Genomic DNA, 18457 nt, shown 5'->3' on the forward strand with positions numbered 1-18457 from the left:
AGAATCCAACAGGTAGAAGGTCTTATGCTTGCAATTTAATGGTTTACTAAGAGTATAGCCTTCTCCCATTTGGTATCTCAGAAGCTGTGATGTGTTTTATGATCTTAAAAGTGGTATCTGTACATGTTTTGGGCTTCCCTGGTGGCTCAGAAGGTAAATAACCTGCCTTCGGTGCAGGATACCTGAGTTTGATCCCTGGGTTAGGAAGATCCCCTGGAGAAGGGAATGGCAACAAACTCCTGTATTCTTCCCCGGGAAATCCCATGTCAGAGAGGTTCCTGGCAGGCTGTAGTCCATAGGGGTCACAAAGAGTCAGACGTGACTGAGCATGCATGCAGATACCTAGAGTAGTCAAATAAATTCATAGACAGAGAAAATAGAAGAGTGGTTGCCATTGGCGGGGGAAAGGGTGGGATGTGGAGTTAATATTTAATAGATACAGAGCTTGAGTTTTACAATATGAAAAGAGTTCTGTAGATGGATGATGGTAATGATTCCACAGACCTGTGAATGTACTTATTGCCACTGAACTGTACATATAAAAATGGTAAATTTTTATGTGTATTCTACCCTAATAAAAAAATTTTAAATTAGTAATTTGATAAAATTTGGTGGCATCTTAGAATTGAAGGAACACAGAATTCTCCCAATTGTGTCTTAAGCTGTCTCAGTTTCCTCATCTGTAAAATGGGAATGGTGGTTTCTGCCATACAGGATTGTGAAGATCCTATTAGCTAATGTATGTTGAGTGCGTGTCAGTGAGCCTGGCAGAGGATTAGTCAAAAAGGTCATAGTGAAGAGTGGATTGTAGAGAACAGAGGGAAACATTTAGCAGGACCTTTTGCAATGAAGGAAAGAAAGGGTTGAGACTGGTTATGGGGCGGGGTGATGGTTACCAATTATTTATACAGTTTACTTCTTTGACAGAAGAGTGCAGACATTTCTCTGACTATGGGGAAGCTTCGACAATGTTTTAGAAAAACTTATTAATGATACAAATTACATAATTAATATTTCATTCATGCTTAATGATGGCCAATCTGAAAGTCCATTTACTTAAGACTGACTGATGCTAAGCTTCTCTTTAGTGCAACTGGGCCTTTGCATTTCTAATATTATTTTACCCAGGCCAGGAAGATGCCCTGGTTTCCTGTAGGGTACAGGTTATTCCTTCGCTACTAATTTCTGCTGCCCTCTTAATTGTTTTAGATGATCAGAAGCTGGATAAGAAAATGGAAAATAGTAAGACTGTTACAGTGAAGTGAAGTTAAATCTACAAAAATGAATTTGTTTTAATTGGGTAGCTAAACATGTAGCCTTCTAGGAATGAGTAAGTTTCTTTTAAGACGTGCAAGTTTGTCTCCTGTGGTAAAACAACAGCAGCAACAAATCAATTGAATATGACATATTTGTTCAACTACTGAGGTATAATTCTCTGTTTTAATTGTGAAATGTATGTTAACACAAATATTAATAACAGAGAATTATGTACTTTATCAAGCTCAAAGTTTAAGAGGGCAAATAGAAAAAAAGTCTTAATTTTTTGAGACTAGCAAGTAGTTTTTGTTTACTTTAGATCTAACTTGATGTACTGCCCTAGAACATTCTTACAATGCTTTCTTCAGTAGATGGAGGCAAGGTTCATGATCTTGACTGGATCCTGAAATCCCAAAGTGTCTGGTTGTTTGGCAGCTTTAATTATGACACAATCTCAAAGTCAGCAGAAATTACAGAAAAAGACAGTTTGGGGGACTTGCCTGGCAGTCCAGTGGTTAATAATCCACCTTGCAATGCAGGGGACGCAGGTTCAATCCCTGGTCGGGGAACTGAGATCCCATGTGCTGTGGAGCAACTAAACCCACGTGCCACAGCTAGAGAATCCGTGCACACAGCACAAGATCCCGCATGTTGCAACTAAGACCTGACACAGTCAAATAAATTAATTTTAAAAAGAAAACAAAGTGAATGAAAATACTCATGGTAAAAACTGCAAATCAGGCATGATAACCCAGTAGTCTATCAGTGGGGGAAATGAAGTGCTCTTGACTGACTTCTGATCTGTTAAATCATTACAATGTATTTCTATCTTTTCTCTATGTTGAAAAAGATAATATTAATCCTAAGTGTCCCTTGGGTTAAATGTTTCATAAAAATAACAATACTCATAATTTATTTAAAGAGTTCAGACACAGGGCATGTTCTCTCCAGGGCTTCTAACTGTTCTCCCCGAGTCCTTGACCCCCAGCAGCACACTCCATCCCCAACCCGCCACCCTCTGATCCCTGCTGGTCTCTGGCCAGCTTCTTTCTCTTTTGCTGTGTGCCTCCAGGGAATGTTTTTCCAAGCTTTGGCAAACAAGATACATCTGAAGGTTGTATCCTGTATGTGGTCACAATAATACGAGCTGTGCCTCGTCTCTCACTGAGACATCCTAGCTGAAGTTAAACCTGTTTTTCCCTTATGCTTCTGGAAAACTCCCAGGAAAGCACGTGGACCAAGTCAGCAGAGTTCTCCATCAAAAGATGCCAGTGTGTGAACAGTGAGAGGGGTGCTTTCAGTGGAATCCCAGGCTGCCGGTAGTTGTTGGGGTTGAATAGAAAGATTCCTCTATTCTTTTACAAAAGTAAGTTAAAAAAGAATAGTGTTGGTCACTCAGTTGTGTCTGACTCTTTCCACCCCATGGACTGTAGCCCACCAGGCTCTTCCATCCATAGAATTCTCTAGGCAAGAATACTGGAGTGGGTTGCCATCCCTTCCTCCAGGGGATCCCTGAAAGAGTAAGTGGCAAGAAAAGTAGACACAGCATTTTTCCTTGATCTCAGATTCTCCTTCGCAAAGTAAAAAAGAGTCTTCTGCTAGCTCTGCAGCCTGTCACATAGCTGGGTTTTAAAAAAATAAGCTTTCACTGGAGTATGGTTGCTTTACAGAGTAGTGTTAGATTCTGCTATACAGCAAAATGGATCAGCCATACATATACACATATTATCTCCCTTTTGGATTTTTTCAGGTCACCACAGTGCATTAAGTAGAGTTCCCTGTGCTATATATATAATAGGTTCTCATTAGTTATCTATTTTATATATAGTATCAATAGTGTTTATATGTTAATCCCAGTCTCCCAATTTATCCCACCCTCCCTTAACCCCTTGATACCCATATATTTGTTCTCTATGTCTGTGTCTTGGATTTTTATAAATGTTGAATACAGGAATGAACAATACATGAATGAATGAATATGTTTTACTCCTAGAATAGGAGCTGGCTTTATTTAGCTTTTGTTTTCCATCCATCTGGAACTCAGGGAACTTTGGAGCATACCTGTGACTGGGATAATGTTGCAGTCTCAGTGTGTACTCCTCTCCCCACTCCAGAAGCTTCGGGAGCATCATGATATGCCTGAAAATAAGGTGAGGAAGGGGTAGAGCCCGTCTTCCCTTCTCAAGGATCTAAAAGAACTCTTTGGGAGACACTGTAGCAGTCTGTCTCTTCTCCCGGGGCTGGCTGTGGATGCATAGACAAGGAGATGCAGGTGTGCCCTGGCCGTGTAACAGGACAGCCACTGCTCGTGGCTGTGAACAGTTTAATGTGGCACAGACGCTCCGAGGGAAGCGCTCTCATGATACTTCTAAAAAGACTGGCAGATGAAAGCCCTTGACATCTGCTGTTCTCATCAGCATTTCAGATATAGTTACATTTTTGGAGTAGTGAGTCTTAGAGGCTGACCCACTACTGTGGTTTTTCTTGCTCCAGAGCACTTGTTTTTGCTCGACTGTTTAGTTAAGAAGATGCCTTCTGTCTCTGGGAAATAAGTACCATGAAAATTAAAACCCAGAAAAACAAAACCCTAAAGCCATAGTCTGATTCTGACCATGTCTGTAATCTTGACTTGGAAAGTACAGCATATATTCAGGATCATTCTGAGTTTCAGTCTTTGATGTACTTTCTGACAACATTGAATAAACATATATTTCTAGGAGAGGGTTGTGATTGAGTTTTGGGGGTATGATAAAATGCATGTGAAATTTAGTTCCCCTTTTGGGTTTCTTAGCAAATGATGAGATGATGAGATTTTGGAATAAGTAGAGGGCTTCCTGAAGAGGCTGTTCTTTTGAACTTGAGTAGAAATTTAGGAGGAAAATATAAGTGGAGTGTTTGCAAGATGGACCTAGAGTCAGAGGTACCATAGTACCAAGGGGCACTGGCCAGGTGGAGGGGACACTCTAGTGGCCCTGAATGGTAGCGGTGTTGCCCTGAGATGATTGTTTACAGCCCAGGAGCAGGCCTCTCAATCCTAATCACACTACATCGAATGTGAGGACCAGACAGCAGAGCACTCCTCCTGCCTGGTGGATTGATTTCCAACATTGTTGGTGCTGTGTTCTTTGACTCTTTGTACAAAAGAATGTGAGATTCTGTCTTGTGTGTTGGACCCAAATGAAATGTAACTGTGATATTTGTGGCTGAAAGTTCAGTTCAGTCGTTGAGTCGTGTCCAACTCTTTGCGACCCCATGAACTACAGCACGCTAGGCCTCCCTGTCCCTCACCAACTCCTGGACTCCACCCAAACTCATGTCCATCGAGTTAGTGATACCATCCAACCATCTCATCCCCTGTCATCTCCTTCTGCTCCTGCCCTCAATCTTTCCCAGCATCAGGGTCTTTTCAAATGAGTCAGCTCTTCGCATCAGGTGGCCAAAGTACTGGAGTTTCAGCCTCAGCATCAGTCCTTCCAATGAATACCCAGGACTGATCTCCTTTAGGATGGACTGTTGGGATCTCCTTGCAGTCTAAGGGACTCTCAAGAGTCTTCTCCAACACCACAGTTCAAAAGCATCAGTTCTTCTGCACTCAGCTTTCTTTATAGTCCAACTCTCACATCCATACATGACTACTGGAAAAACCATAGCCTTGACTAGACTGAAAGATTCAAGTCTTATTTCAGTCTTTCCTCTAGTGGAAAGCAGGCAATGGATGTTTGCATGCAGTGGTAGAAATATTAATACTGTGATTAGGACATGAAAGACCCTGTATGAGATATATCATTTGGTAGCTAAAGATAACATTTAATTAAATGAGCTTTAGTTTAACATACCTTCGTTTTTATTTCTTTCTTTTGGGGGGGCCATACCATGTGGCTTGTGGGAAGGTTGGGGTTTAGGGTTAGGGCTAGGGTTAGGGTTAGGGCTAGGGCTAGGGCTAGGGCTAGGGTTAGGGTTAGGGCTAGGGCTAGGGTTAGGGTTAGGGCTAGGGCTAGGGTTAGGGTTAGGGATCTCACGTCCCTGACCAGGGACTAAACCTGAGCCACGGCAATGCAAGTTGAGAGTCCTAACCACTAGGCCACCAGGTAACTCCCCACTTTCCTTTTTTGGTATTGAAATTTAAGAAATAGAATCACGAAATCATAAGTGTATGGCAGTTTTAAAAACTAGTATATTAATGGGATATCCCTGGCAGTCCAGTGGTTAAGACTCCACCTTCCAGTGCAGCGGGGGTGCAGGTTCAATCCCTGGTCAAGGAACTAAGAGTCCACATGCCACATAGTGTGGCCAAAAGATTAGACAGAAAAAAAAATGGCTAGTATATTTACTGAGTGTGGGGGAAAGCAAAAATGAGAAGAGTATGAGTGTGTGTGTTGGGGGGGGGTGCTACTCCAACTCTTTTAAAATATTTGTTGTCTATAAAATTGGACTGATTTTCTTTTCCCCATTTTAATTCTGTTACCATTCTGATATGGGAATGCTATGTTCAAAAGGAGTTCTATATTATAAGATAAATAAGTTTAATCATAGCAAATCACTACTGGTATATTGATTTTTGGATTTTTACAGGATGACAGAGCTCAGCAAAGAACACCAAACCAAAACTGAAGGTTGAGGAGAAAAGAGAGCCAGGTGTAGGCCAATGCAAACCAATAAAACTAAGAAAATCAGAGGAAAACACAGCATGGTACTTTCCACAAAAATAACAGACAGAAGTCTCCTACCTGTCATGAAACTGAAACTGGGTGATGAGTACAAAGGGTCCCGTCATTGTAGTCTTTATTTTTATGTATATTTGAAGCTTTCTGTATTAAAACATTTTAAAGAAGAGACTCATATAATGCAAAATGCTAACATTTGTAACATCTTTTTACTTGATTGTGTATTTATATTTGATGATTACAGGGAAACTAATATAAAAAGAAGAGCTTCTGTTTAGATGATGAAGGGTAGAGTAGATGGTGTGTGTAGCACCTGCCATGTGAGTTCAGGCAATTCACGTTCTTGGGTGTGGTTTCTGCCTAGCCTTAGGATTCTATAATTCGATGAGGAATAAAGCTTTTTAGACATATCCCTCCACACCCATTATGTCAGAAAAATCTGGCAAACTCCATAAGTCCCTTAATTAAAGTATCACTGTTAGAGTCCAGCTGCCTCTTGTGCCCTGCCCTCCCCGGTGTATTCCTGTCCTGTCCCTCCACACCCCCTGTTAGTTGAAGATTGCATTGTTAAATCCTCACGTTGATTCCAGTTTTGACCTAAACTCTCAGCTGGATTTAATATGGTCAATAAAAGTTTGCATCATGAGTGGTGCCAGAAAGAGTTCTTTTGAAGGCATCTCTGGGATTTTGAGTAAAATAATTTGGGCTGGCTGGTCTTCAATGCATTGGATGTTAAATTCACCCAAAAAGAGTTTATACCAAATGTGTTTTTAATTATAGGCTTAGAATTTCATAAGCATTTTGGGAGAATCAAAATAAATGTAATAAAGTTTCTATTAGCACTGAAAGACTATTAGGAAGAGTAAATGACTGATGCATAAAATCACTTGTAAGCCCTCCCTCGCAGAATATTAGCTTTTCAGCAGAAGCTAATCATGAAGTTCAAGGCAAGATGTGGAGGAGAATTCAGTAGAGGAGAAGAGAATGACATGGTGTAAGAAAGAGGAGGTTGGGAGCAGCTGTGAAAGATAGATTTCTATAGGCAGAGAGAAGTGGGAGCTGGTACAGAGGTGGGCACAGAGCCATAGAATTAGATCTTGGAAAGGAGAATGAAAGTTCATTGAGAGAAAGAAATTGATGAGATAAGGATGCAGGCGATAAGTGTAGGTCAATTCACAGGGGAAACAGGAAGTCAGGGTTCCAAAGTAGAAGAATGGTGAGCTTGTAAGAAGGAGTTAAGACTCAGTTCTCCCGAGACTGGCAGGAAGAAAGACAGGGAAGATGTAGGAAGCGATATGTAATACTGTGTGTTGAAGAAGGAAGTACATGAGGGAGTTCGTGCAAGAGGGCCTCAATTACTGACCATTGAAAAGGTTCTGGAGGAAATTCTCTGGAGGGCCAATGGTTACGGCTCTGCACTCTGACTGCCAAGGGCCCAGCTTCAATCCCTGGTCAGGAAACAGATCCCATGAGCCATGCGGCATGAACGGAAAAAAAAAAAAAAAGGCTATGAAGTCACCTCTTAAATGTGGTAGGAAGAGAGGATATGGCTTGAGGGGAAAGGAGCCAGTGATCATGGTGTGTGCATACCAGGTAGTAGAGGAAATGTGAGTAAAGAAGGAAGAAGGCCAGGATAAAACCAAACATTCATTCATCTTTTATTTGCCTGATGTTTATTTAACATCTATCAGTGTTCCTTCATTCAGCAGTCGGTTAGCACCCACTGTGCATCAGATTGAAAGAGGACTGTACAAAGAATTCAGAGTCTATTGGTAGAGCGAGTTCTGTATGTAGTCAAGTCTAGCTTGTCCATTCAGTGTGATGCCTGCTGCAACAAAGGGACATCTGGGTGTGGTTAACTAGCATATGAGTGAACAGGCAACTCATGGAAGACATTCCAGACCAAGCCCCAGTTGAAGTGGATCCTAAGGAATGAGGTGGAACAAGGAGGGAAGGAGTTGGAGATACAGTCCATGCCGAAGGAATAGCATTAGTGTTGGAGAGAGCATGCTGGGTTTGGGGAGGCATGGAGTGATCTGGGAGGTAGGATACAGGAGATGGAGGGAGAATAGAGACAGTAGGGTATTTGCCTAATGGAATGTACCTCTTGCTAGCATTTTTGAGGCAAAGGTAACAAAAATTAGCAGAAACTAACGTGTGAACAGAACAGACCTTTATCTACTTAAATATACCAACAGAATATTTCAAAAGTACATAATTATTCCAGCAGTGGTTCATTTGTCTTTTATTCCTAAAGTTATTTTAGTGTTTAAAAATAAACTACTCACAAGCGTTACGACTGCTTGTAAATATCAATACAGTGTTGAGAAACATGAGCATGCTCATTGTGGTCAATTTTTAGTATTTTTTGAATGGATCATTTTGTAGAACTGGTTTGGGGACAGCTTATTTCCATGTCATAGGCAGTAGCTTCAAAAAACACTTCTAGAACTTGCTCTAGAAACAGTTCTGATCTTGCTACAGTCTCCTTCAGTCAGGAGAAAGAGGACTTTTGCTTTTTTGTCCTCACTAAGGAGAAAGCTTTTTTTTTTTCCCTACCCAGGAAAACGTATATGTTTATAAAACATTGCTTGTGTAATTTTAAAAGCAGGTGCCTGCTAATGTTCATGATCAAAATGAGAGATTTAAAGGGTTCAGGATGGGGAACACATGTATACTTGTGGCGGATTCATTTTGACATTTGGCGAAACTAATACAATTATGTAAAGTTTAAAAATAAAATAAAATTAAAAAAAAATAAAAAATAAAGTCATGTAGGGCGAGTCTCAGCACTTTTCTCAGATTGAGAACATGCATTCATTACACATCCTACTTCCTTCCCCAAAAACAGTTCTCAAGAGGTTAAGGTAGATTTCATTTTCATGTTAGTCCTCAGGGATGGAAATCATCCTAGCCACTCCATCAGACTCCTTCTAATACTGGTAATTTAATTCTGGCTGTGATTATGCTGTGATAATTGTGCAGGTATGTGGTCAAGCAGCTGATGTTAAAAATTGTACCCACATAGTGTGTGCTTCGGAGAAGGCAATGGCACCCCACTCCAGTACTCTTGCCTGGAAAATCCCATGGACGGAGGAGCCTGTTGGGCTGCAGTCCATGGGGTTGCTGAGAGTCAGACACGACTGAGTGACTTCACTTTCACTTTTCACTTGCATGCATTGGAGAAGGAAATGGCAACCCACTCCAGTGTTCTTGCCTGGAGAATCCCAGGGATGGGGGAGCCTGGTGGGCTGCCGTCTATGGGGTCGCACAGAGTCAGACACGACTGAAGCGACTTAGCAGCAGCAGCAGCAGCAGTGCGTGCTTACTAACTAGTTTCAGATTTTCCTGTGGCCTTATGGGATGTATATATTTTTAGAAGAAACACCCTGCAATTTTCTTTTTCATTAGTTCTCTGTTTTTGTTTGTTTTTGTTTTCTTCCCAATACATAGCTTTTGGTATTTCCAGAACTAATACTAGAAAATGCATTAATTGGAAAGGTAGAATGATAAAAGCAGTTGATTCTGGAAAAATAACAGCTGTCACATCAGCTACGTCCTGGGCAGTAAGGATATACAGTGTGTGTTTTCTCTGATTCTAAGTCTGGGGTGGTTTATTTGCTTTTTCAGTTGAACTCTGGTTGGCCCCGTCTAATCATTTTGGACTCCACTGGTTTGTATTTCTGTTGTATTTGAATGAGTAATCAGAAAACTCTATTGTGATTACACATTATGTGATTATGAGCTATTTAAATGAGATACCAAGGGACACATCACATATACTACTGTGTTTCAAAATGACATTTTTATGTTGTCTGCACTCTGTAAGCCTTTTCAATGTGTCTCCTTAATCACTTGCACATATAAGATGGCTGAGAAAAAAAAAATCTACACTTCCACCCCCAATCTGTATTTCCTTTGGCATTTGTACCATCTGTAAACATACAGAAATATGATTTAAAAAAAAAAAAGTGGGGGTAGGCAAAAGGGAGGAGGAAAAAAGAGTGAGCACTAGTCTAAGTAGAGCTCTGGGCTGGAAGCTGTGGAGGTTACAAGATAACACGAGTTTACAGACTGCCTGGAAGCTTAGTGTAATAGTAGGTGAACAAGCAAATGCAGTTGTTGTTGATGAATTCAGCACAGAACATGATAAATCGCCAGCGAACTTGGCTCATGCTGCCAGTGGAGGACATTATGGACTCAGTGCTTAAGGTCTTGAAAAGAAAAACAGAGAAAGGCTTCAGGGAGAAAGGAAACATTTGTTTTGTGATTTGGAGACTGGAGTAGTGGGAAGAAGCCTGCAGTCTCGCATTTAAAGGCCAGCATTGAACCTGGACTGGCAATGCCATTCTCCCAAATCTTCCCACCCTCTCCCTCTCCCACAGAGTCCATAAGACTGTTCTATACATCAGTGTCTCTTTTGCTGTCTCGTACACAGGGTTATTGTTACCATCTTTCTAAATTCCATATATATGCGTTAGTATACTGTATTGGTATTTTTCTTTCTGGCTTACTTCACTCTGATACTGGATGCTTGGGGCTGGTGCACTGGGACGACCCAGAGGGATGGTATGGGGAGGGAGGAGGGAGGAGGGTTCAGGATGGGGAACACATGTATACCTGTGGCGGATTCATTTTGATGTTTGGCAAAGCTAATACAATTATGTAAAGTTTAAAAATAAAATAAAATTAAAAAAATAAATAAATAAAGGCCAGCATTTGCAGCCCTGGATTTGGGACTGTGAGAGGAGAGGGGAGGATTGGAAGGCCCTCTCAGTATATTCCCACTGATCATGGCATTCAGGAGAAAGAGGGATTTTGTGCCCAACCACACACTCAACAAAGCTTTGCATGTCTCAGGTGGGTACTCGCTGTCAGTGACTCTCAGTAGTCACTGTCCCTTTTGGGTCATGATTTTCTGCTTGATGAGAATTGCTTTTTTGTTGTTGTTGCTGTTTTTATATGAACTGTGTTGCATTCCAATATTTTGTATTAATAGTAACAGCTGTGCTGAATTCTATTCAGGTTCCTTGGATTAAAAACATATGCAATTTTTATTTTCCCACAGTAGTTCAGTGTTAAAGAGGGTCAGGCTTACACATACCACTTCCTTTTTCAGACAAATGGACACGTCCCTGGGAACGGAGATGTGTATCAAGAAAGACTGGCCCGTTTAGAAAATGATAAAGAATCCCTCGTTCTTCAGGCAAGTGATTTTTAAATGCTTTTTTCCCCTCATGACTTAACTTACAAAGTCCATTGTAAATTGGGATGGCAAATTCAGTTGCTTACAGGAGCCAGACTGCTAACAGAAATAAGTATAGGGCCATCTATACACGTTAGGGACCAGTGAGGACTGTGATGGAACAAGGGTATGCATACCCAGTCTAGAGTGAGCAGCCCTTAGCCTCTGCTCTTCAAGGGCCAGCTGGGTGATAGGCACAATATCATCTGATTTTCTGATAAATGATCTTTAAAAAAAAAAAAAAATATATATATATATATATATAGCAGAAATTCTGACTTTGTAACTATATGTGTATATATATGTGTGTCTACATATTCATATATCTATTTCATAAATATGAATAAGAATTTCTGAATCTGAATATATATTTAATTTTTTCAATTTGAAAAATGATGCCATGGACCAAACAACACAAAGTGGGTAGTGGGGTCCTGTTTGTAGGTTAAATCAGAGTTTTCCTGTCTTTCACAGTCTTTTAAATCCTTGACAAATAGTTTTACTTTGGTATTTTGAGCTAAAAGAACTGAAGCGTAGGGAATCCCTTGGTGGTCCAGTGGTTAGGATTCGATGCTTTCACTGCTGTGGCTGGGTTTGATCTCTGGTCAGGGAACTAAGATCCCACAAGCTGCGTGGTAGGGGGAAAAAAAAACAACAAGCATATTTACTAGGCTGGTGATCCTTGGAAGGAAGGCTCAGAGATTTGCAATAAACACTGAGGATGAAAGACCAACCCAGTGGCTCCTCTTGGACCTTTGAGCTATATCATGGCTTTTGAACACATTTGTGGACAGTGGGATCATGAAAGATCTCATAGAATTTGGATTCCCAGGATTCTTTTCTGTATTCTTTGTCAAGTATCAAAACTGAATAATCCTTGTTGTGTGGCAGCCCTGAATGAGAAGGGAGTTTGCAAGAGAATGTATACATGTATTAATATATGTATGGCTGGGTTCCTCTGCTGTTCACCTGAAACTGTCACAGTGTTGTTAATACGCTATACCCCAATATAAAACAAAAAGTTTAGACTAAAAAGAAGAAAAAGGAGAATGTGGTATATAGTATATATATTTACAGTGGAATACTACTCTGTCATAAATAAAAGGAAATCTTCCCATTTGTGACAATGTTACTGGACCTTGAGGGTATTATGCTAAATGAAATGTCAAGACAGAGAAAGGCAGATACCACTTGTTTTCACTTATAAGTGGAATCTAAAAGACAAAACAAATGAAAAAAACAAAACTCATAGATACAGAGAACAGATTGATGGTTACCAGAGAAGAAAGGTACTAGCGGATAGTTGGAATGAGTGCAGGGAGTCATCTGTATGGTGGCGGATGGCGACTAAACTTGTTATGATCACTTTGTATTGTGTACAAGTATCAAATCATTGCATTGAATACCTAAAACTAATATAATGTTATAATATTTTACTTCAGTAAATAAATGATACAGACCACTTTCAGTCAGTAGTGAAAGTCGCTCAGTCACATCCGACTCTTTGTAACCCCATGTCCATGGACATCTCTAGGCCAGAATACTGGAGTGGATAGCTTTTCCCTTCTTCAGGGTATCTTCCCAAACCAGGAATCGAACGCAGGCCTCCTGCATTGCAGGCGGATTCTTTACCAACTGAGCTATCAGGGGAGCCCTCCACAGACCACTTTGGGGGGAAAAAAAAAACAAAAAACTAAATAGTCCTTGAGGACTTCTGTTTCTAATATTAACTCCGTTTCCTCTCTTAATCTCTAATACTGTCTCCCATCCTCACCAGACCCTCCAAAAAAGATAATTTGTCTACATGCTCTTTCTCATAAAGAGTTGCAATGTTTTTATCCTATAAAGTGTTGCACATCCCCAATTCAGCCCTAACTTTCTTAAAAATTGAAGAGGAATCCTCAAACCAACACGCATGATGTGAATAAGTGTGTGAAGGGCTGGTTTCTTATTAATTCTTAGATTTTTTTTTTTTAAACAACCAAATGATTGGTAACATCATCCCAGTTTGTGTTCTCCATAGACAAATAAAGTTGGCAGTGGGACCCAAATTCTTCCTAATCCATAACGGTATTTTGCGCTGTATACAGGTGAGTGTGTTGACAGACCAGGTAGAGGCTCAGGGAGAGAAGATTCGCGATTTGGAATTTTGCCTTGAAGAGCACAGAGAGAAGTTGAATGCCACAGAAGAAATGCTGCAGCAGGTATGTTCAGAGGCGGGGCTTCCCTGCTGAACTGCTTGAGATGCTACATTTGTATGTTGTGTTTGCTCTGATACAGTGGTGAATTGTATGATTCACTTAGACTGGCTTATTTTAAGCAAAAACTTAGAGTTGTGGGTCTCCAAACAAATACACACAATAGAAAGTGTTCATTGCAATTAGTGTCTGGAATAAAATATTATGATTTCTGTTTTCTTCTTTATGCTTTCATATGGTTGCCTCATTTCCAACCATGAGTGTATATTTTAGGACTAGGAAAAAGGGCTTCCCTGGTGGTTCAGATGGTCAAGAATCTGCCTGCATTGCAGGAGACCCAGGTTCGATCCTTGGCTTGGGAAGATTCCCCTGGAGAAGGGAAAGGCTACTCACTCCAGTAGTCTTGCCTGGAAAATCCCATGGACAGCGGAACCTGGGGGACTACAGTCCATAGCGTTGCAAAGAGTCCGACACAACTGAGTGACTAACACACAAGTACCTTATATGACTCTTAGTGGAAAAAATGTATAGCATATGTGGGCACACACACATGTATGATGCTTGTCTGCTAGAGGACCTGTCATACAGTGGGTAGACTACACACTGGAGTAGGACTGTTTAGGTTGGGTCCATGCTTTGCCATTTCTTTGCTGTAATGACTTTCTGCAAGTTCTTAACCTCTCTGCCCCTTAGCTTCCTCAGCTGTTCAATTGCTCGGTTGTGTCCGACTCTCTGTGACCCATGGACTGCAGCATGCCAGGCTTCCCTGTCCTTCGCTATCTCCCGGAGTTTGTTCAAACTCATGTCCATTGAGTCAGTGATGCCATCCATCCATCTCATCCTCTGTCGACCCCTTCTCCTCCTGCCTTCAATCTTTCCCAGCATCAGGGTCTTTTCCAGTGAGTCAGTTCTTTGCATCAGGTGGCCCAAGTATTGGAGTTTCAGCTTCAACATCAGTCCTTCCAATGAATATTCAGGACTGATTTCCTTTAGGATTGACTGATTGAATCTCCTTGCAGTCCAAGGGACTCTCGAGTCTTCTTCAATACCACAGTTCAAAAGCATAAATTCTTCAGTGCTCAGCTTTCTTTATAGTCCAACTCTCACATCCGTATGTGACAACTGGAAAAACCATAGCTTTGACTAGACAGACCTTTGTTGGCAAAGTAATGTTTCTGCTTTTTAATATGCTGTCTAGGTTGGTCATAGCTTTTCTTCCAAGGAGCAAGTGTCTTTTGATTTCATGGCTGCAGTCAGCATCTGCAGTGATTTTGGAGCCCAAGAAAATAAAAGTCTCTCACTGTTTCTATTGTTTTCCCATCTATTTGCCATGAAGTGATGGGACCAGATGCTGTGATCTTAGTTTTTGAATGTTGAGTTTTAAGCCAACTTTTTCGCTTTCCTCTTTGACCTTCATCAAGAGGCTCAACCTTTGAACAAGGATAATTCATGGGTTATCCTAATGAGTTTCTATATCATAAGGTTATTTTGAAGATTGAACCACTTAGTACATGTGAAAACAGTACCTTTCACATAGCAAATATAATATCATCATCAGTGTTATCACAGGCTTAAGAATATATAAGTTAAAAAAAAAAAAGAATATGTAAGTTTATATATGTGTTTGTCAATAAAACATATATCTCGCAAAAAAGCAGACATGTGCTGCTTATTGAACACTAGTTTGGCTCAATGAAGGTTAACTAAAGCAAATAATTTTTCCAGATGTATCTGTTTAGAATTAATCTTCACATCCTCTACTTAATAATACTGTTTTACAATCATAAGAAAGACACATCCATATGTGACTGTTTATAATAAAGCAACTTTTGCATGTATCTCTTCAATTCTAATAGGAGCTTCTGAGTAGGACATCCTTAGAAACTCAGAAGTTGGACCTGATGGCTGAAATATCTAACTTAAAGTTAAAACTGACAGCTGTAGAGAAGGACAGATTGGATTATGAAGATAGATTCAGAGACACGGAGGTAAGTGGTGCCCTTTCTCTCGCTTTCTATACATATACATATACACACACATACCCCTGGAGAAGGAAATGGCAACCCACTCCACTATTCTTGCCTGGAGAATTCCATTGACAGAGAAGCCTGTTGGGCTACAGTCCATGGGGTCACAAAGGGTTAGACACGACTGAAGTGACTTAACCACATATATATGTACACATACATATATATATAGATATAGGGGCTTCCCTGGTGACTCAGACAGCTTAAAAATCTGCCTGCAATTCAGGAGACCCAGATTCAATCCCCAGCTTGGGAAAATCCTTTGAGAAGGGAATGGCTACTCACTCTAATATTCTTGCCTGGAAAATCCCATGGACAGAGAAACCTGGTGGGTTACAATCCTTAGGGAGATCTCCTGCAAAGCAGGAGACCATCGCTCAGTCAGCAAGATCCCCTGCAGAAGAGAATGGCCACCCACTCCAGTATTATTGCCTGGAGAATTCCATAGACAAGAGGAGCCTGGTGGACTATAGTCCATGGGGTCACAAAGAGTCAGACATGACTGAGCAACTAACACTTTCATTTTAATTTATATATATGCATACTTATATATCTCACACACATATATTTCTAGAACAAGTTGAAATTCCTTGGAGTTGTGAAGGAGAGGCAGTTAATTACTATATGCCCTCATTATCCATACTTCTTTTTAAGAATGAGCTTACATTGACTTTTTAATCACTAAATGATAGTAGTAACTTTTATTTTGAGACTTTTGATATGAAATATTAATCCTTTCACTCACCTTTAAAAATACTTTTGACTTTAGGACATTTGGAGCTTCTGTCTATCTGTCTGCCATTCATGTATCCATCTGTCTGTCCATTCATCTGTTCATCCACACTGATTCTCTTCATTGTGGAAATAATGGATTCAAGTGCATGACTTTACTAATAGTTCTTATTTAGGCACAAAATTATTCACTATATAATAAGTAGATTTTTAAATAGGTATAGCAAACATGCTTTCGCTGCTGCTGCTAAGTCAAGCTTCAGTCGTGTCCGACTCTGTGCGACCCCATAGATGGCAGCCCACCAGGCTCCCCTGTCCCTGGGATTCTCCAGGCAAGATCAGTGGAGTGGATTGCCATTTCCTTCTCCAATGCATACAAGTGAAAAGTGAAAGTGAAGTCGCTCAGTCATGTCCAACTCTCAGCGACCCCTTGGACTGCAGCCTACCAGGCTCCTCTGTCCATGGGATTTTCCAGGCAAGAGTACTGGAGTGGGGTGCCATTGCCTTCTCCAGGAGAAGTGTCATACTTAGCTACAAAATGGGCACCAAGAAGGAGAATAAAGAAATCATTTACTTACTCTTCCCCTCTGTTTTCATTTCAAATATTTATTTTATGCTGACTGCATGCCATCATGATATGAGCTATATTACATGGTTTCCACTGTATGAAAGTCCTTCCTAGATCTGAATTTAATAAGGTTTATACTCTTAAGTTGCAAAGAGTCAGACATGACTTAGTGGCTGAACAACAACAACAAATACTCCATTGCTATTTTTAAAGTTAAATTTTCTGTCAAATATATAACTATACTGGGAAGTCTTGGTATATGTATTATTTCCAAAGTAGCAAAAGGAAATCCCAACCTAGCTCACGTTTTAATCTTAAAGCTCTTTATCAGTCGCCTATGTTAGTCTTTTTTCGTTTAACTGAGACTGGAGCTCTTAAAACTTAGAAAACTACTTAGTTTCTTTAAAATTCTTGCTTTTGTGCTTTCTTTAAAAATCTGTTTGGATATTTCCTCTTTTCCCTTTTTGTCCTTCGCTGACTCCACAGCTGCTGTATAAAATGGTGGTAGAATTCAGTCAACAGGTAGCTAAGGTGGCAGTAGAGCTAACTCTGGTGTCAGGAAAGAAGTTCGCAGTTTTGAAGCCTTAAGGGGTGGGCTTACTATACATACAAACTTTAGGGAATGTCTTAACCCATTCAACTGTGCCTAATTTGGATACGAGATGTTAACCAACCGTTAGGACTAAGTTGAAGTAGCTAGCTGTTTTATGATTTTTTCTTGTAAGATCCCAGAGCAATATTTATATCTCTAGAGTTTGCATTTTTTGTAAAACCCTTTTTTTGTGTTTTCTTGCTTCACGTATGCATTGCCTCAATCATATGCAAGGTGTTCTTGTCACCAAACCTCTAGTAAACTTCAGTCTCTAATAACTTTCTAATAAACATTCAGCACTATTGGTTAGATGTAGCATGCCTTTTAGAGATTAGAGACTATGGGATATTATAAACTGCTTTTATATATGAAAATAATTGAAGTAGTCTTTAAGATTAAAACTAAAAAAGTTAAAATGAATATGCTCATTTTCCTACCTTTTCCCCTTAATTGAAATGTTTCTCTGGCTGTTTCATGAATCCAAAATTCTTTGTCTTAAGATTTTAGGTTATCTGGAGATTAATTTCTAAGGAAACAGTGGAGTGTGGGGAAGAAGTAGAAATGTAGGCACTTCCAAAAGATTAGGGGTAGAGAAGTCTTGAAACCTTGGAAGACAGGGCTTGCCTATCCCAGGAATTGTTGATAGGTGGTTAGCACCATTCAACAGTGCCCCCTTCTGGTAAGAATACAGATAACAGAAATGAGTTTCTGTGGAGCCCTAGTTTTCTGCAAAGGAAAAGGGAAAGATAACGGATTTTCACTTTCAAAAGTACTGAACTTCTGATAAGAAATTACTTGGAAATAATTTGTATTACATTTTTAAAAGTTTCATATTTAGGAGCTACTTCCAGATTTTCTAGCTTGAGTTATGGAAAGATAGGGCTTCTTTCAGATTAAAAATTTATGTTCATACTTACAGTATTGTCTCAAGGGATAATTGGGTAGTTCTTTTTTAATAGAAAAATGACCTCAATTTTTAATTCTGTTTTCTTCATTTGTTTCTTCTTTACAAATTGCCACCATTTCTAAAGGAAGTGGTAAAATACAACAATCTAAATAGAATTCAAAGCTGAGGAATTCCAGCAATCAACAATTCAACAACAGAAGTGAAACAATCTAAATAGAATTCCAATCCAAATAGAATTCACTTATAGCAATAAGTGGGAAAATATAT

General features: G+C 40.0%; 1 protein-coding gene across 11 annotated transcripts in view; it reads left to right on the forward strand.

The window, feature by feature from the left end:
• The window catches only part of PPFIBP1 (PPFIA binding protein 1), a 205769-nt gene that overhangs the window by 146167 nt on the left and 41145 nt on the right, over positions 1–18457 (forward strand). For all 11 annotated transcript variants that reach the window (XM_055572634.1, XM_055572615.1, XM_055572620.1 and 8 more), the window contains 3 exons: positions 11041–11127; positions 13257–13370; positions 15221–15352. In XM_055572634.1, coding sequence (XP_055428609.1) covers positions 11041–11127; positions 13257–13370; positions 15221–15352 — 333 coding nt within the window. The remainder of the gene's footprint in view (positions 1–11040; positions 11128–13256; positions 13371–15220; positions 15353–18457) is intronic.

Source organism: Bubalus kerabau, chromosome 1 (assembly GCF_029407905.1).
Source record: "Bubalus kerabau isolate K-KA32 ecotype Philippines breed swamp buffalo chromosome 1, PCC_UOA_SB_1v2, whole genome shotgun sequence".
NCBI lineage: Eukaryota > Metazoa > Chordata > Mammalia > Artiodactyla > Bovidae > Bubalus > Bubalus kerabau.